The 19,867-nt window shown below is 39.9% G+C and overlaps 1 protein-coding gene across 3 annotated transcripts in view; it reads left to right on the top strand.

The window, feature by feature from the left end:
- The window catches only part of TARBP1 (tRNA guanosine 2 -O-methyltransferase TARBP1), an 83,597-nt gene that overhangs the window by 19,452 nt on the left and 44,278 nt on the right, over window positions 1-19,867 (top strand). For all 3 annotated transcript variants that reach the window (XR_003609499.2, XM_028104489.2, XM_028104490.2), the window contains exons 10-12: window positions 2,869-3,010; window positions 8,056-8,155; window positions 9,106-9,278. Coding sequence is in view for 2 of the 3 variants with exons in the window: in XM_028104489.2 (XP_027960290.2) it covers window positions 2,869-3,010; window positions 8,056-8,155; window positions 9,106-9,278 (415 nt within the window). In the remaining variant the exon portion in view is untranslated. The remainder of the gene's footprint in view (window positions 1-2,868; window positions 3,011-8,055; window positions 8,156-9,105; window positions 9,279-19,867) is intronic.

The raw sequence follows: 19,867 nt of genomic DNA, 5'->3' as shown, positions 1-19,867 counted from the left end.
GGTTTGCTTCTCTCTTTATGTCTTCATTCTTTGAAAACTGTTGGACACCTTGTACACAGCAGGCTCTGAGCTGAGTTTTAGGAATACATGGTCAGCAAGATAAACATGGCCACTGTCTTCAGGAAGCTTACGTCTGGTGGTTCATAGCTGAACCCAAACTTTAATTCTTTTGGTTTAAAAACAGAAGCAAGTACACACACACACACACACACACACACACACACACACACACACACACGTCTCTTAGTGTAGACTTGGCTGTAGTGTCTAACTTGCAGTGTAGTAGTGTTCTCATTATCGTCTTAATCTCTATTATGTTGAATTATATAAGATCATTGATATTTAGTCACTTTTAAACTGAGGAAATGGCAATGTCATGTAGCTCAAGCTAAGTAAGCTTTTAAATTAATAGACTTTATTTTTCAGAGCAGTTTTAGGTTCGCAGAAGAGTTGAACAGAAAGTACAGAGAGTTCCCATACACCTCCTCACCCCCCCCATCCCTCTTTTATTAACATCTTGCACTAATGGGGCACACCAGTTAGCTTTCACTGCCCTAAAAATCCCCCCTGCTCCACCGATTCATCCCTCTCTTCTCTCGTGCCACCGCCCCCCACCCCCAAACCCTTGACAACCACTGATGTTTTCTCTGTGTCCATGGTTTTGTCTTTTCCAGAATGTCATATAGTTGGAATCCTATACTATGAAGCGTTTTTTGATTAACTTCTTTCACTAAGAAATAGGCATTTAGGGTTCTTCCATGGCTTTTCATGGCTTGATAGCTCATGTCTTTTTATCCCTGAGTAACATCCTGTTGTTGGATGTACCACTGTTTGTTTATTTATGTCCTGAAGGACATCTTCGTTGTTTTTAAATTCTGGCAATTATGGATAAAGCTGCTATAAACATTCACATACGAGTTCTTGTATGGACATAACTTTTTAACTCATTTGAATAAATACCAAGGGGCACGGTTGCTGGATTATATGTTAAGAAAATGTTCAGTTTTTTAAGGAGCTACCAAATAGTCTTCCAAAGTGGTAGTACTGTTTTGCATTCCCACCAGCAGTGAAGGAGAGTTCCTGTTGCCCCACGTCCTTGTCAGCATTTGGTGTTGTCAGTGGTTTGGCTTTTAGCCTCTGTGAGGTGTGTAGTGGTATCTTGTTTTAATTTGCAATTCTCTGGTGACATATGATACTGAGCATCTTTTCATATACTGTTTGCTCTTTGTATATCTTCTTTGGGGAGGTGTTTGTTTAGATCTTTTGCCCATTTTTAAAAATCGGGTTGGTTGTTTTCTTAATGTTAAGTTTTAAGAGTTCTTTGTATGTTTTGAACCAATACTTTACCAGATAATGTGTCTTTTACAAATATTTTCTCCCACTCTGTGGCATCTTCTCCTTGTCTTGGCAGTATGCAAATAAACTTTTGAGATTTGTCTTTTAATGGGAAATCAAGGGAACCTGTCTCCCAGAGACTGCTAGGTAGATGCCATTTTAAGCCATAATTCTGACATGAAAACTCTTTGGAGAGGCAACATTCAGAATCTTGTGACAGATTTGATAGAAGAAACAAATATGAATTTGAGTTTATCAGTTTTGTTATAATAGGATGGTGCTTGTGGGAAATGCATGATTTGTGAAACCTCACACATCTTATAGCAATAGTTAAGAAACTTAGTCTGGCCAGTTTGAGAGAAATATAAAGAAAAAGTATATCCTGTCGAAAGATCAGTATCCTGGCTGACCTTACTGTTAGATTTTATGATGATCCAACTTGATAAAGACCTACACAGAGCAACTTCTTTAGTGTTATGGAACTGCTCATTTATTGCCACTGATGGGATGTCAGTTAATCTTGACTGATTCATTTGTTCATCAAGTTTGTCTTTGGTCAAGCGATGTATTACTGTCTCCTTATATGTAATTTTGGTTAACCCTAATGCAAGGAATACTTTTTAAAAAATTCTTACTTTTTAGAAAGACTTATTTCATAATTATTTACTTCGTATTTAAATTCATATGTTGAATTTGCACAGTAAGAGATATGCTATGAAAACAAAACTGAGAACATAATTCAATTTCAAAACAAAATTCACAATTACATGTGACCAAAGATGAATTTTGGAACTCTGAGTTTTGCAAATCTTCTAAAAGTTGCCACAGAGAAGGACTAGTATTTCTCTTTTTATTTAATATATTTTAAAATGCACATATGATAGAAAGTAGACTTGTGAGGAGGGTAGGAACTTTAACTGTAATTAATAGAAAACAAACATATCCCTGTTTTAGTATAGGAAGCAGAAATGAATTTTAATTTAATTTAAGGTTGTAATTTGGTTTACATAATGTGTCAATTTTCACAGAAATGTTCTTTAGAAAACTTTATTAAAATGTGCACTATATATTAGGTACTTTAAAAATTCTTGCCTGTAAATGAAGTTTATACATTCATGTGTAGATACACACACACATACGTATATATACGGATACACATTCTTTCTATCTGCACTGTCTGTAGAACTCAGTCATGACTAAATGTTCTATTACTTTGTTGTGTTCAGATTTTTTTTTTACAGATTTTATTTATTTGAGAGAGAGAGGACATGAGCCGGGGGCAGCGGGGGGCAGAGGGACAAGCACACTCCATGCTGAGCTGGGAGCCCAACCCCAGGCTCGATTCCAGGACCCTGAGACCATGACCTGAGCCGAAGTCTGACGCTTAAGTGACTGAGCCACCCAGGCGCCCCTGTTGCATTCAGATATTTAAATTCACTTTATCGTGGAAGAAAGAAAATTGACTTAGGGAAATTAGAAACCCTTTGCTCAGTTAGGTTTTTAAAATAAAGTAATAACTATTTTCTTTCCTAGCTCTGTGATTGGTTGCGTGTTAATGAAAGCTGTTTTAGGCGAGCCTCAGCTTCTATCTCCATTGGACTTCCTGAGACATCCTCTTTAAATGCTTACGTGAAGAACCTAGTTCAAGATTATATTAAGTCACCTGCTTGGGAAAGTAAGTAAGTCTGAAATCATTTATATGGATTGATATCACCAAATTCTTTTCAAAGAACTTTTAAGTAGTTTCTTCAGTCCAAATAGAAGCTTAACCAAACGTGTGCCAATTTACTGATATCAAACTCGTATTTTCAGCCAAATAATGTGAATAAAGGGAATGTAAAAATATGTTTCCTAACTTGTACTTTATCTGGTCTAGGACTTGAGATTTTAAACTACTTTTGTATGTTTTAAGAAACTAGTAAGTTGCCAGAGTAGGAATTGGACAGAAACAAATTTATTCTACAATCGTTGAATCCTCACGGGCTAGATACCACAGATGTGTTTTTAGAGCCTCTGTAAGTGGAAGTATTTGTAGATAAATCTGTGCATCTTTTGTGTGTTTGTTTTCAAAACATTACATGTAGTATGAACTGATTGTGTAATGTAGTTTTAGAGAAAAATTATGTTTGAAAGGATGGTTTTGTTAGTTTTTTGTTTTTACCAGATAACTTAGTCAAGATCCATTTTCCAGCTTCTTTAGGGAAATGTGTAAGACTGCATTGAGGGAAGAACTATTAGCAGATTCATTAATTAGGATTCTTTTTACATTGCTAATGCTTCTTCTTCATTAAAGTCCTTAGTTGATAATTTGGGTAAATTGCATCTTTGAATTTAACATGTCTGAAATTTCCTGGCTTTGTCTCAGACCAAGTCATTTTCATGTACTGATTTCTCTAATCTGATCATGGAATAGGTTTTAAATGATCAGATAATTATCCTTCCGAAATACATGACTTTATCTGTTTTTCCTTCTTAGAACATTTCTCTTTCATGTTTTCATTCTCCCTCTGTCTAGTAAATTCTCTGTGTTGTTACTTGGAGGATTCTTTTGTTAGGCCTATAAAAGTAAAGAAAGTTTCATCCCTACTAGAGTAAACATACATTAAAGTCCCTAAAATGTCTTCAGAACTTGTTTTATAATTCAAAGTAAAAAACAGCATCAGATCTGAGTAAATATTCAGAATCAGATGAAACAAGATTTTTAGAATCTTTCTTTAATATTTCTAGGACTTAAATATACTGTTTAATATAATAGGCTATTTTAAGTTTTTTAAAAACTTAAAACTTGATTTCAAGTGCAAAGGGGAGGCATTTGTGTGTATTTTAATATTTTTGTTTGACTTTTAATGCGCTTGGCTGAGTGCCTTTATAAAGTTTAATTAGCAATTACTGGGGTTGTTTTCAGAGCAAGTTAATAAATTCCAAAACAAACAAAATTTAGCTTGAGTTTCTGAGCATAAAATACATGCAGTATTCAATTTTGTTTTTATATAAGGACTTATTGGCCAAAATACTATTTTCAGTCAGGTTCTACATCTAAAGTAGCTTTTTCTTTGAATTTTGGCATAGTTAGTACAGATAGATTTTGCACTGTTGATTCAGCAGGCATATATCAAGTGTGTTTTAAGAGCTGGGCATTGGAGTCAGAGATAAAAGCTGTATCCCCTGCTCTCAGAGCATTATCTAGCAAGGTAGTTGATAGGTAAGCAGATAATCCCAGCACAGTGCCTTGAAAGACATAGTCAGCACCAGGCTGGGGAACCTGTGAATGCAGTACCTACTTGGAACGGTAGACCGGTAGTGGGAGGTTACCAGATGGGTGACATCTGACCAGTGGGCAGAAATGAAGGTGAAAAGTAGAAAGGAGTATCCCACAAGGCTTGGATGAACTTGCATCCAGGGAGCTGAAAGTAGGTAGGCGTCTGTCTGTGTATTTATGTATCTGTCTGTCTGTGGCATGGAGCCCAAGAAGGAATGGTAGGAGGTAAGGGTGGATATGGGGTAATACACATACATGTAGGTATGCACACCGTGTTGGACACATGGTACGCAAGACAACAAAACAAAGCAATAGCGGCAAAAGCCACTCAAAACCAGCATCACCTGTAAACAAACAAATGCTGAAGAGCTTTCAGGGCAGGCTTTCTGAATCACAGAAAGTGAAACATAGTTTGGAAGTAGCACTGAAGGCTTGTCAGACCTTGGATGCGCTAAGATTAATCAGAGAGGGAAATACATTTGAAGAAATGTATACTTAAATCAAGCAGTCCCTCAGAAAGGATATTTGGTATCAAGATTTTGTAGTTAAATGATGTGCCTACTTAAAATGTAACCAAGAAAGAAGTAGTATATTGCAGTTGTACAACAAATTTTAAAAACAGCATTGAGGTATGATTGACTTACATCACACTGTATATATTTAAACTATATGTGTGATGGGTTTGGACCTATGTCTATAGGAAACACACCAGCATAGCAAGGTAATGCGTTTACCTGTCAGGCTCAAAAGTGTTTTCGTACCTCTTTTTAATCCTTCCCCTCCACTTCACCTTTCTCTCCTCCATGCCCCGGACGAGCCTAGTATGCTCTCCAACACTGCAGCCTAGCTTGCATTTTCTAGAATTACACTCACTGTTTAAAATTCATGGTAGCAAGATTTGCCCAGTGATTTGGGGCTAAAATGCATTAAGGTGATTCGTAATAGCCAACGATTCTTTTGTTTCTTTAAAACCATTGTTGCCTCCACTTTTCTAGCTTCAGTGAGTGAAAAGGGGAATTCTCCCTCAGTGGTTTGCAGAGTATGGTTTCCAGACCAGCAACATCAACATCACCTGGAAACTCTAGAAAAACAAATTTTCCAGCTCTGTCCCAAGCCTATTGGATCAAACTCTGGGTGGGGGCTTACCCTCTGTATTGACAAAGCCTCCAGGTGATTCTACACCAGGTGGGAGTTTGAGAGCCGTCACTCTGTAGCGTGGATTTGCTTCCCTGTTGGCCAGGTACTTTGGGAGCACTCCATAGTAGACAGACCTGCCAGAGTGGCTTGCACTGGAAGAGCAAGGCACTCTGTCATTACTGGTCTGGTACGGTGGCATTCCTTGACATCAGAAGCCACTAAAACCCCCCTCCAGGGGTGCCTGGGTGGCTCAGTCGTTAAGCGTCTGCCTTCGGCTCAGGGCACGATCCCAGCGTCCTGGGATCGAGTCCCACATCGGGCTCCCTGCTCCGCGGGAAGCCTGCTTCTCCGTCTCCCACTCCCCCTGCTTGTGTTCCCTCTCTCGCTGTGTCTCTCTGTCAAATACATAAATAAAATCTTCGAAAAAATAAAATCCACTACGTTTCCGATTTATAACCTTCCCTTTTGGTATCCAAGGTGAACAGTTGCCTGGGATTTCAAGCAGAATCTGTGGTTCTAGAACCCTGCTGTATTTCGCCGAAGGAAGTGAGAACCGTCGGCTTCGCCGCGGTGAGGACCGCCGCGTGTGCTGGTCACTCCCCCACGTGTCGAACCGCAGGCCAGGGCTCCTGCTCCCGCGCGTGAGCGCGCCACGTGCGCAGGCGCCGCTGCTGCTGGAGTAGCACCCCCCCCCCCCCCGTAAGGTCCAGGGGGTCTGTTTCCTGGACCGTCATGAATGACTTCATTTTAGTCTGTGCTTAGGAAGGACTTCAGTGTACGGGTGGGTAGAAAGCAGTAATGTGAGGAAAAATGTTTCCAAGAACAAGTTTCAGTAACTCGTCTTTACGACACTTACAAATTTAGCCTACTCCATTTTCCAGGATAGCACCGACATTGGGATTTTTAAAAAAAAATAGATTTTTTACTGATGGCAACTAAGTGGCCTTTATAAAAGCATTTTAAAAAATAATATATAACAAAGTTTATCCTTTTGTTGTATTTTTTAACTGAGTTGTCCTACATGCAGGTATGTTTTTACTACTGTCTTCTGTTCTATTCCAGTAAATTTATGTTAAAATATATTAAATTACCCCCAAAGTATATTAGAGCATTTAAGAAAACTGGTTTAAGTTAATTTAAACTACTGGGTTGGAAAACTAGATCTCTTACCTAAATTTTTCTTGGGAATTGAGGTGAAAAGTGTGATCTTGCTATAATAATACACCATGAATGAAAAAGAAATCTATTCATGGCTTATTTTCGTTTAATTGGCTTTTAGAGATGGGAAAATATTCATTTTATCTGTTAACTATGTTCTGTCTTCCAAAACTAATTCTAGAAACTTCGAGTAAATTTAATTTTTATAAGAAACCCAAGGAGAGTCATAGGTTAGTTTGATTCCATAGATGACCTAAACTTTCTTTTTTTTAGGTTTTTGTTCTGTTTTATTTTTTTGAGTGTGGTTGACACATACTGTTATGTTAGTTTCAGTGTAGGCCTAAGCTTTCTGCGAGGACAAGCAGTTGTCTCAGGGCCCCACAGCTAAGGAGCACAGGACCGGGGCTCAGACATAGGTCCGAGGCTCCAGAGCCTTTGGGTCCATACCCACTCCATCGTCGTCCTGCTTACATTTTAGGCAATTTTCTTCTCTCAACTGAAATAACTAGAATTGCCTCTTAACCCATCACCTTGAATCTCCTCTTGCTTCCGCTACAATCTCCCACATTGTACCCGGAGAAGTCTTTTTAAACTACTAATTTGGATCTACAAATGTTTCCTCCCTTTCTTTCTACGCCTTCACTTTAACCTAAAGTGGCTTCCCCTAGCCTTTAAGGTCAAGGAATTCTTGGCATGGCCCACTAAGTCCCCTGGTCTCTTCCCTGGCTGGCTGTGTCACCTCAGCTTTGGCACTCCCTCCCATTCACGTGCCCTGCTGCATAGGCATCCATCCATCCTCTGGAATGTGGCATGCTCTGTCCTCCAGAGGGCCTTCGGCATGCTCTGCCTTCCTTGGGGAAGCCTTGCCTCCCTTCACCTACTGTACTCTTTCCCAGCCTTCATGCTCAGCCTGGTTGTCCTTCCTTGGGGGATTTTCTCTTATTCCCCAGACAGGTGAGGGCACGGTACCATTTTATACCACTCACTACCGCTCTCATTGTAACAGTGAGCTATGCCCAGGAGTGTTCTGCATTTCATCTCCATTTCATCTCCTTGCTTATAATTTGGTATTGATAAAGCATAATCATCTGGCTGTTTTCTTCTTGAAACATCATCTTTGAAGGATTTTGTTAATGCTTTGCAAACCTCAACTCTTGTTATTTAAGCGGGAGAAGACTGCCTTATGCCTGACTGGTTTGAAGCCAAGCTTGTTGCAATGATGGTCTTGCTGGCCGTAGATGTGGAAGGAATGAAGGCTCAGTACAGGTAAGTGTTTCCCAACTTGCAAAGAAATCTTAAAAAAAAAAAAAGGCTACTCAGATTTATGGTGCCTATTCACACTTTTCCGTGATTGAGTCAGGTGTAAAGGTATGGAATTGATCACAGTGTGTATGCTAGAGAAATGTTTAAAATTAACAATAAATTGATAGGAATAGGGGCTTGTTAGTCTTTTTAGGTAAGTTCAACTGTTAGAGAAGGTCAGAAAAACTATATATAGTAATCACTGGTTTTATAAGAGAATATTAGAAGAATAGGTTGTAAGATTCTAGCATAAGATTAGGTAAAGAAATTTACAGGGTTTGACCCCTTTGTAAAATGTGTAATTTTTTTTAAGTGTTATAAAGATAAAACTCATATTTTGAGAATATGCACAAATTAGTTCTCACCAGATTATAAGTATTGCAAAAAGCGGTTCCATTTGCTAGTGTATTTGCATGATACGCAGTTAATTTGATTTAACATCGAATCTCTTTTGTAGACAAAGTTTTAGTATGAAGGTTGGTTATGATGGTTTTTTATAAACCCTTAATTCTTTGTATATTTTTTTAATGTCTCGTTTCTGTGACTAGTTATGTTTTGGTTTGGTTTTTTTTTTTTTTGAATTATTGTAGCAGGGTCTAAGCATTTTAATTTACAAATAAAGTGGGTATAGGATCTCTTTCCTACTTGTGCCTAGAGTCGAGTGCGGTATGTTCTTCCCTGTGCTTTTCTTTGCAAGCACACAGAGAATTTACTGAGAAAACATAGACTGAGAGGTCAGCGAGGAGGCCAGAGGGGAAGACCAGTCCCAGGAGGTGCATAGGTGTCCGGATCATCCATGAGACTAATTCTACCTCATTGAATCCAGTAGCTAACCAGTTCCACAAGTTATAGATGGAAAATAATATCTTCATGCTTTTGAAATGCTTGATTTGGGCATGTCTTTTAATATCTAGTGAAAAGCGGAGAACACAGAATGTATTAAGGATATTCTTAGATCCTCTTCTGGAATCCCTTATGAAGTTTGGTACAAATGCCTACATGCCCTTGCTGGAAACTGACAGATGCCTCCAGGTCCTGTTGAAGTTATTGCACACTTGCATGTTGAAAGGTTCCAGTGCCCAAGATGGTGAGGATACATAGTTTCTGTTGGTGTCTTGCTTGGTATATGGTTTGTGGTTAGAATGAGAGGAAATTCCTGACCTTTTAAATAAAAGGATCACCTCATGCATTCAGCAGATATGGACCAAGTATCCCCTGGTGGTGCTGGGGATGCCGTAGCGAAGGCGCAGACCGTCTGCCCTCATGGAGCTGACGTCATAGCGTTTACATTTGCTGGTTACTGTTGTTTTGAAATGTGATTTTATTTGCTTTTGTTTTTTGTTTTTTTAAATTTTTGCTCACTCTTTAATTTCCAGACACGAAAATGATCGCTGTTTCATATATGTTTAAGCAAGATGCATTTCTAATGGCCACTCTGCTAGATGTTGCAGAGATTAAAGCACAAGAATGGTAGTAATTTCATAATTACTTGTTTTCAGATACGTTCATCTCTGAGCACCTTTTAAATAGAATATACTTCATACAGAAAGTATAGTGGTAGTAGAAGCATTGAGCTTTTTGTTCTCTCCTTAAACAAAGATGCATGGAAGACAGCCGCTGAAGACCACGGACACTAGAGACACTATTTAACGAAGAGCCTTGATTCCCAGTCCTTCCCACCAGTTTCACTTGGATTTTTAGAAATCTGCTACTTGAGAATCCTAGGGAATCATAGGATAACATTGATGGGATTAGATTTTAATATATGCTTATGAAATTTTAAAGCTAGTTTCTAGATTGTGATATTTTTAATAATGGCAGTGAAACCAAATGCTGTACACATAACAGTAACTTTTTATAAGGTTTTCGTCTCCTTAAGGGCATAAATTTGGGTTCATTTGACATGTTTTGACTTTTTAATAGGGTTAGTGCTTTCAAGAGCAGGATTGGGTCACGGGTACCCTTCGGAAAATTGTGATATTTGACACACACACACACACACACACACACACACACACACACACACACACGAGTGTGTGATGGTTTTATATATGTTATGATGCCAAATAATCAAACACCTGTGAACTTATTACCCAACCTAAGAATGAATGTACCTGTTACTCCTCAATCCCCCCTTTTGCTTCCTTATTTTGACTTTTGTCTTTATCACTTCCATGCACTTTAAAAGTGGTTTTACTTCATCTATAGATATTCCTCAACACCATGGTATCTTGATTTCCTGCTTCTGGGCTCTGTAGAAATGTTACTTTACTGTGGGAAATCTTCTGTAACTTTTTTCACATCACGTGTTTGTAAGATTCATGCACGTCCTTTCTTAGACTTCATTATTTTCCCTGTTGTATAATCTTCCTTTGTATGAAGACAGCACAGTTTATGCGTTTTCCCAGTGCTGGACTTTGGATTGTAATTGATTACCGTGATGTAGCGTGCTACCACGAACACTTGTCTTCTGGACTTGTGTGTGCGTCTCTCCAGCATGTGTATTGGTTCCTAGGGCCTGTGCGTATTCAGCTTTATAAGATAATGAAACTTGTTTTTCCAGTTTTCCGTTCCAGAATGTGTACACATTTTATGTTCTTAGCAGCAGCAGAACGTAAGAGTTCCTATAGCACCTCATGCAGATCTTTTTTGTCACCAAGAGCCAAGGAAATACCTGTTTAATTATATTAGCCTTTGGCGTCCATACGGTAAACCGTATCCAGCTTCATTACCTGTAAACAGATCTTAATCCTGAAAGATCCCTTTTATGAGAGAAGAGGAAAATAGAAAATACTTATTTCCATTTTATAAACAAGAAGGCCGTGTGGGAGTTAATTACCACTACCAGGGGGCAATGAAGAAGTAATGGTAAAGTCAGAAATACCCAGGAATGCTTACTGTGAGCAGGTGGGATTGAGGTTTGGCAGTATCCTGCTGTTTGGAGCAACTTTGCCTTGTTGTGTTTAAAATTTTTTTATTTTAATTTTCAATTTTCAGTATTTTATTAATGGAAGATCCTTAAATATCTAGAAAAATGGAGATGTCATAAATCCCCATGTACCCACAACCGCTTCGACATCTGTCATTCCTACGTCTTTCTGAGCGCGTACAACTCCTGTCATTGCCATTTGTCCTACTTTTTTTCCTTCCTGTTCTTTTTTTTTTTTATCCTGCTAGCGCTTGGAACGGCATGTGGGGAGAAAAGCCGGGGAGGACGGGGCTCGGTGTCCCGTGTCTGGCGAGATGCCTTTTCCCCTTCTCTTCCCCTTAACCTGCAGTGGTTACTGTGCTGATCCTCAGGGTTTGAAGTTATTTAAATCTTAATGGGGGGGCGACTGTGGAAAGTCTTTGAGCTGGTGTTGGGGAACTCATTCAGCAGATATGTACTGATGATCTGTATGCCAAGCACTGTTGTGAGCGCTAGGGTGTCAGTGTGAAAAAAGAGCGAAAATCCCTGCCCTTGTCGAGATCGCTTGTATTGCGCGGGTCTGGCCTGTGGCGGGCAGAGGGGTAATAAGCAGCAGCCATATACAATATACGGTAGTTGGGTAGGTGTTGGGGGAAAATAAGGTAGGGAAGGGAGGACGGGGCGTGCTGGGGTAGAGGTGGAGGGTTACAGGTATAGTTGATTGGTCGAGGAGGCCCTGGCTGTGACGGGAACAGTCAGTTATGCAAAGACTTTAACTCTTGAGGGATGGAGCCCTGCACGCACGTAGGGGAGGCGAGTGAGGAGGAGCCCGCGGGAGAGCTCGCTGTCTGGGGAACAGTTAGGAGGCATCAAGGGAAGGATAACAGGACCTGAACTTTGAGAGGGAAAGAGGGAAGTGGGGACAGTTACGTAGGACTCCCTTCCTGGGCCATTTTAAGAGTGTGGCTCTTAGAGGGTTTGAGCTGGGGAGTGCTGAGCCCTGGGTTGAGTTTTAGAAAGCTCACTGGGCCCTGGTGTCGAGAGAGCGCGAGAGGGGCAAGGGCAGAGCTGCAGAGACCAGCTTCTGGGCTTGCACGGCGTACTAGCCATGGATGCAGTGAGTTAGAAATTTGGATGTATTTTGATGGTTTGTCCAGCAGGATTTGCTGATGGGTCTGGATGTGGGCTGTGAGAAAAAGAGAGAACTCAAAGGCCACTTAGCTTTTGGAGAAGGTGGACAGATGGGCGTTACCTTTAACTGAGGTGAGAAAGACTGGAGTCGGAGAAGGTTTTGGAGTAAAGATGGGCAGTTCTGCTTTGGGTAGGTTAAGTGCGGGGCACCTGTTAGCTATCCTGGTGGAGTTGGTGAGCTTGCATTTGCCTCTGAGTCTGGAGTTCAGGGAGAAGTGTGGGTTGGAAATACGAATTTGGGGGTCGTAGCATAGCGGTGGTATTTAAAGCCATGATGCTGGACGAGAACACCCACGGAGCCCGTGTAGACAGAGAAGAGGTCCAGGTGCGTGGGGAGCACCAGTGTCTAGAGGTTGGGGAGGAACTGGCAGAGGACATTTAGGAGGAATTCACTACAGCATGAGAAGAGAAAAACCAGGAGAATGTGCTGTTCTGGAGCCAGAAGGAAGGAGTGATAACTGCACCAGATGCTGCTGGTGAGCTGAAGGTGACCATTGGTTTTGGCAACATGGAAATCAGGGTCACCCTGACAGAACGTTTTGGGTGGCGGTGGGGGCAGCTCTTTCAAGGATTGTCATGTGTGAGGGAGCAGAGACATGGGACCGTTGCTCTGGGGCAGGAGAGGTTTTACTTCCTTCGGGGGAGAAAATAGCAGTGTTTTGTGCTGATAGAAACGATTCAGTAGAGGGGAGTTTTGAAGATTTGAGGAGGGGACGTCTGCTTCTTGGTGGCTGAGAGGAGGCGAAAGTGCTCGGGGTCCGGGGCACCAGCAGAGGGGCCGGCCTTCGACGGGGTGCCAGTGGGGGGCACGTGTGGATGGGTGGGCCGAGGCCGGAGCGGCAGTGTCCCTTTCTAACTGTGGTGTTATCTTAGTGAAAGAGGAAGCCGAGGGGTGGGGGGAGCATATTTGCCTGGGAAGGACGATTAGTGGGTGGACTGGGGAAGTGGGGAAGCCTGGGTGGGGGGTGCGCGTGGAGCTAGCGCTCACGAATGCGAAGTGAGAGCAGGCGTGTGGCAGTTTGCCTCCAGTCTCATCTGTGAATCTAATCGGATCGGACTCGGGTTGTGATTCTCCTTTTGGTGCATCCATGGTACACATAAATGAGTTTTTGTAAAATGATGTTTTAATCGTTATTTTTTCAAAATTCAAAATAACCGTATCCCGTTTATGTTTGTGGAAATGCACCTTTAGTTGCATTACAGCCCCCTCTTTGGTTACATCGGATCATACAGGCCGGAGTACCTGGCCTTCAGCAGCGGATGCCTTCTGCCCTAAGTGCTTGCTGCACCTGCCACAGCGGGCCTGGGGTCCTCGGTGCAGGGTCTCACTTTTCTCCCAGGGGGCTTTTGTTTGCTGGCCTTGATTAATCTCTGTGTCTACTTGACCTTTTCTTCCCGAGGTAGCTTTTATTTTTTTAAATTGTGGTCAAATATACGTAACATAAAATGTACACTTTAACCATTTTTAAGTGTACAGTTAGGACATTCAGTACGCTCATGCCACCATCCATTCCCCAGAACTTTTTTGTCATGCCAAACTGAATCTCTGTACCTGCTAGGCGCTAACTCCTCATCTCCCCCACCCCCAGCCCCAGCTGTTGGCGACCACCTTCGTACTTTCCGTCGCTGTGAATTTGACTGTTCTAGGGACCTCAAATCAGTGTAATCATACAGTATTTGTCTTCTTATGTTGGGCTTATTTCGCAAACTGTGATGTCTTCAAGGTTCATCCGTACTGTAGCATGTGTCAGAATTTCATTCCTCTTTAAGGCTAATGCTCCATTGTACGTGTATGCCATAGTTTGTTTATCCATTCATCTGTTGATGGACATGGGTAATTTCCGCTTTTTGGCCATGTGAATAATGCTGCTTGTGAACATCAAATATGCAAATATCTCTTCAAGTCCCTGCCTTCAGTTCTTCTTCTTTTTTTTTTTTTTTTTTTTTTGGTTGTATACCTAGAAGTGAAATTGCTGGATCACATGGTAATTCTGTTTAATGTTTTGAAAAACTGCCATACTGTGTTCCTTAGCGGCTGCACCGTACCACAGCCCAGTCAGCAGTGCCCAGGGATCCAGGTTCTCCACATCCTCACCAGCACTCGTTTGTTCGTTTGCTGATAATGCCATCTTAATGGGTGTGAGGCGGTATCTTGTGATTTTGACTGATGAGACAGCTTTTGACCAATTCTGGTACCACTTTTGGGATTCAGGTTACCACTGTTGATTATATGAGGCACAGAGGAGGAAACAAAACCATATACCCCATTCTGGTTGAAGTTTTTTGCAGTTTGTGTATTGTGATGAGCTGTTAAATTGGAGAGGTGGCAGTGCCTGGGGGCCTGGGAGAGTCTTCTGTATTGGGTAACTAACAGGAAACACCATGAGAGTGAGGGTGACGTTGGAAACACAGCCCCTGCTTTTCTTCACGTCACTTCGTTCTCTGTCCTGAAAGCCCTCAGCTTTCCCTTGGAACCTCAGGTTAACTTTATTTTCATTTCTTGATACTATTATTGAGTATATATAGGAGAAAGAAAGGCAGACAATCTGGAAGGAGAGGAATATTCTGTTCTTAGCATATTCCTTGGTTATAATGCTTTTATAGTAAAAAGCTTTACTTTTTGGGGCGCCTGGGTGGCTCAGTCAGTTAAACTGCTGCCTTCAGCTCAGGTCATGGTCCCAGGGTCCTGGGATGGAGCCCCACATCGGGCTCCCTGCTTGGTGGGGAGCCTGCTTCTCCCTCTCCTGCTCCCCTTGCTTGTGCTTGCTCTCTCTGTCAAATAAATAAATCTTAAAAAACAAACAAACAAAAAAAAAACCTTTACCTTTCAACCATTTGCTCATGGCTTCTTGACCTGACAAGTGATTTATGAGGTACTTCAGAGGCCAGATAGTATTGTCTCTATAATAAGTAACATGAACATTTTAAATTAATTCTGTAATTTTTAATGCTATGTGATCTTTAAAAAAAGTGAATATTTCTAAGAGTGATAGATACCACATTTTGCAAAGTGTTCAAATCTTTTATCTATTTTAAAATTGAGTTATTTGTTTTCATATACACTTGTAGGAAATGTATATAATGAGAATTCAAGATATAGTCTGGATACAAATCCTTTGTTGGATATGTGATTTACAAATACTTTCTCCCAATCTAGCTTGGCTTTTCAGTTTCTTAAGTGTCTCTCCCTTGTAGAGCACAAGTGTTCATTTTGATGAAGTCCGGTTTGCTTTTTTCTTTTGTTTTATGGATTGTGCATTAGGTATCATGTTTAGGAAATTCTTCTAAATATTTTATAGTTTTTTATTTTTGGGTTTATGATACATTTTGAGTTAATTTTTAAGGTGTAAGGTTTAGGTTGAGGTTTTGTTGTTTTGTTTTGCCTGTGGATATCCAGTTGTTCAGCATTATTTGTTGATGAGACTATCCTTTCTCTGTTGTTTTGTACTGTTGTAAAAAAAAAAAAAAAAATTGGGCATGGCAGAAATAGTCCAAAATAGATGGATGGATGAATGGATAAATGATGTCATATATCTATATTTGGCCGTGAAAAGGAATGAATTACTGATACCCACTACAACGTGGATGGACTTTGAAAACACGTTAAGTGAAAGAAGCAGTCACAAAAGACCATATATTATATAATTCCATTTATATGACATGTCCAAAATAGGCAGATCTGAGACAGAAAGTAGATTAGTGATTGTGTAGGGCAGGGGTGGGGGGGATGGGCTTATGAAGGTGGTGGTCAAAGGGTATGGGGTTTCTCTTTGTGGTAATGAAAGTGTTCTAAAAAGTTGGCCTGTGGTGATGGTTGCACATATCTGTGACCGTACTAGATACCATTGAATTACACGCTTTTAATGGGTAAATGATGTTACATGAATTATATCAATAAAGTTGTTTAAAAATAATTAATTGGCCATATTTGTGTGGATCGACTTCTGGACTCTCTTCTGTTGATCTATATGTTTATCCCGTCACCAGTACCACACTGTTTTGGTTACTGTAGATTTACAGTAACTCTTTAAATAGGTAGGATGCTTCTTTCCAAATTCTTATTTCTAGCTATTCTAGTTCCTTTGCCTTTCCATATAAACTTTATAACCAGCTTGTATTTACAAAAAAAAAAAAAAATCCTGCTGGAATTTTGACGGGAATTGCATTAAATCTGTAGATCAATTTATGGAGAATTGCCTTTATTATTTTGAGACTTTTAGTCCATGAATATAATGTGTCTCTCGATTTACTTAGGCTGTCTTTGATTTTTTTCAGCAGAGCTTTTTAGTTTTCAGCATATAGATCCTGTACAAGTTTTGTTAGATTTGTGCCCAAGTATGTCTTTTGGGGGAAGCTATTGTAAGTGATAAAGTTTTTAAAATTTTGGTTTTCAGTTGTGTATTGCCAGTATACAGGAATGTGATTGGTTTTTGTGTGTTGACCTTGGTATTCTCTGACCTCACTGAAGCACTTATTAGTTATGAGGGGGGTTTTTGTTTTTTGCTTTTTTAAATAGAATGCTTGGGATTTTTCTTTATAGACAATCATGGCATTTGTGAATGGGAACATTTATATTTCCAAAGTTGTCCAGGGCCCATGGTAATCCCTTCTCCTTTTAATGTGTGCAGCATCTGGGGTCTGTGATAATTTGTATCCTCTCTCTCTATCTCTGCCTCTCCTAAGACTGGCCAGTGGTTTATCAATTTTACTGACCTTTTCAAAACACCAGCTTTTGATGTCATTGACTTTTTTTTCTCTCGATTTTTCTTTTTTTCAATTTCATTGATTTCTGTTTTTTTGTTTGCTTCTGTCTGCTTGCTTTTGGTTTATTTTGCCTTTTTAAAAAAGTTAAGGTGGAAGTTTAGGTTGTTGATTTTAGAACTTCTTTTTGAAAATGAACTCTAGTGCTGTAAATTTTTTAAGTTTTGCTTTAATTGCATCCAGAAACTTTTGATATGTTGTATTTCCGTTCAGAGTATTTTCTGACTTTTCTTGAGACACTCTCTTTTACTCATAAATTACTTAGAAGTGTGTTTGGGGATTTTCTTGTTATCTTTCTGTTATTATTAATTCAACTCTGTTCTAGTCAGAGAGCATACTTTGTACAGTTTCAGTTTTTGAAACTTCATTGAGGTTTGTTTATGATCTAGGGTATGGTCTGTCTTGCACACTGTTCCATGTGCAACTTGGAAAGAATGTGTATTGTGTTGTTGGGTGGAGTGTCCTATAAATATCAGATCCAAGATTTTCATGCTATTTTTCAGTTTTATGTCCTTGCTGTTTTTTGTTTACTCTGTTACTAAGAGAGGAGTGTTGAAGTCTCTAACTCTGAGTTCGGGTTTATCTCTCTTTCTAGTTCTATTATTTTGGCTTCATGTTTTGCAGTTCTGTTGTTAGGTGCCTATGCGTTCAGGATAGTGCATTTTCTTGTTGAGGTGACTCTTCCCTTGTTATGCAGTGTCCCTTTTTATCCCTGGTTATTTTCTCTACTCTGAAGTCTGGTTTGTCTAGTAGTAATATAACCACTCTTACTTTCTTTTGGTTAGAATTTGCATAGTAGTATTTCCTGGCTTTTTACTTTTATTCTATTTAGATTGTTATATTTGAAGCAAATTTCTTATAGACATCATATAGTTGGGTCATGATTTTTTATCCATTCTGACACTGTCTTTTAATTGGTGTAGACTATTTGCATTTAATATAATTACATATATGTTTTGATTTCAGTCTTTTATTTTTTTTGTATTCTGTTTATTCCCGCTGTTTTTCATTTCTGTCTTTCCCTCTTTTGGCTTGTTTTGGGCAGTTTGAACATTTTTTCATATTCCATTTTAATTTACCTATTGTGTTTTTTACTAAATAATATTCTGTGTGTGTGTGTCCGTGTGTTTGTGATTGCTTTAGGGACTACTGTATTCACACTTGACTTTTCAATCTATTTAGAGTTAATGTTTTACCACGTAAAATGAATGTAGAAACTTTACCACCCTGTGGGCTCCTTTGCCCTTCCCCCCTGTATTATAGTTGTCTTATATCTACATTTGTTGATAACTCCCAGACAGTGTTATCATTTTTGCTTTCAACCGTCAAAGAGATTTTTAAAATCACAAGAGAAGAACCTACTGCATTTACCTGGATGTTTGCAGTTTCTTTTGCTTTTTTTTCATCCCTGACGTCCTATGTTTTCCTGGGGCATCATATGCCTTGTGTTTGAAGAACAGCTTTTAGCATTTCCTTTGGAACAGGGTTGCTGGCAGTGAATTCTCTTAGTTTTCCTTCATCTGAGAATGTCTTTATTTCACCTTCTGAGGAATATTTTCACTGGGTATAAAATTCTGGTTTGACGGGTCTTTTCTTTCAGCAATTTAAACATATTCCATTTGCTTCTGGCTGCCATGGTTTCTCATTAGAATTCTGTAGTAATTCAGTGTGTTCTTCACCTAGGTAATATGCGGTTTTTCTCTGCTTTCAAGATTGTTTCTTTGTCTTTAGTTTTCAGCAGTTTGATTATACTTGTCATATTGCATATGATTTATTTTATTTTATTGATCTGTTTTCAAGTTCACTGACTCCTTCCTTGTGCTTCTTCTTTCTGTTACTGTTTCCATCCAGTGAGTTCTTCAAATTTCAGTACTTATACTTTTCAGTTATAAAATTCCTATATGGTTTTTGTGTGTATCTTATGTTTCTTTGCTGAGACTTTTTTTTCCCCATATGTTTCAAGAGGATGTGTTGATTGATTGTTGAAGCATTTTTATCATTAGCTGTTTGGAGTCCTTGTCAGGTTTTTCTGGAGTCAACATCATCTCATTGTTGGCATTGAAAGATTGTCTTTTCCCTTGTGAGCTAGGGATTTTCTGATGCTTCATGTGCCATGTTATTTTGGATAGAATCCTAGATATTTTTAGTATTATATTATGAGACTCTGGGTCTTATTTAAATCCTGTGGAGAATGTTGATAATCTTGTGTAAGCAGACGGTCGGCTTAGGGTTAGCCCTTAATTCCTGACATTCCAGTTTCTGTGCCTGTTGGTTCCACTGTCAGCGTTGTGGTGCTGTCTTCACCTGCACCACACGTGATCCACCCGGTGGGCAGTCTGCGACCTGGGTGGCTGTCTCTCTGTTAGTTCAGTTCAGAAGGTCTTTGGGATGCTGCTCACTTGCAGGTCCATGCATAGCCGCGCGGGGTGAGCCCAGCAGTTCACAAACCATGTTCTGGGGCCGTTTTCCTGAGCGCCTCCCCCTCTGGAACCTCCTAAGGACTTATTGTCTGCTTTTCTGGGGTTCCCCTTTTCCACTCTCTGGTCAGAAGTCGGGGCCCATCGTGCTGCACACTTTCTTGACTGCTCCTGTGCATGGTTTCAGTCTGTTGGGTGTTACTGCTTTCTGAATCCGTCTGCTGCTTTTTACCTTTTAGGGTCTCCACATAGATGCTCAGCTGTTCTGTCCAGGTTTTATAGTGAGAGAGGCTGGTGTGCCCCTGTTCCATCTTACCCAGAACTAAAACTCCTAAATGATCTTTAAGGTGAATTATAGATTGCCCCATGGTACTAATGACTGTTACATTATTGGAATTC

The sequence above is a fragment of the Eumetopias jubatus genome, unplaced genomic scaffold (genome assembly GCF_037043125.1).
Source record: "Eumetopias jubatus isolate StellerSeaLion01/CBP00866 unplaced genomic scaffold, mEumJub1_p1.0 scaffold_17, whole genome shotgun sequence".
Taxonomy (NCBI): Eukaryota; Metazoa; Chordata; class Mammalia; order Carnivora; family Otariidae; genus Eumetopias; species Eumetopias jubatus.
The sequence above is the reverse complement of the archived record's forward strand: the minus strand, read 5'-3'. Positions and strand labels throughout refer to the sequence as shown.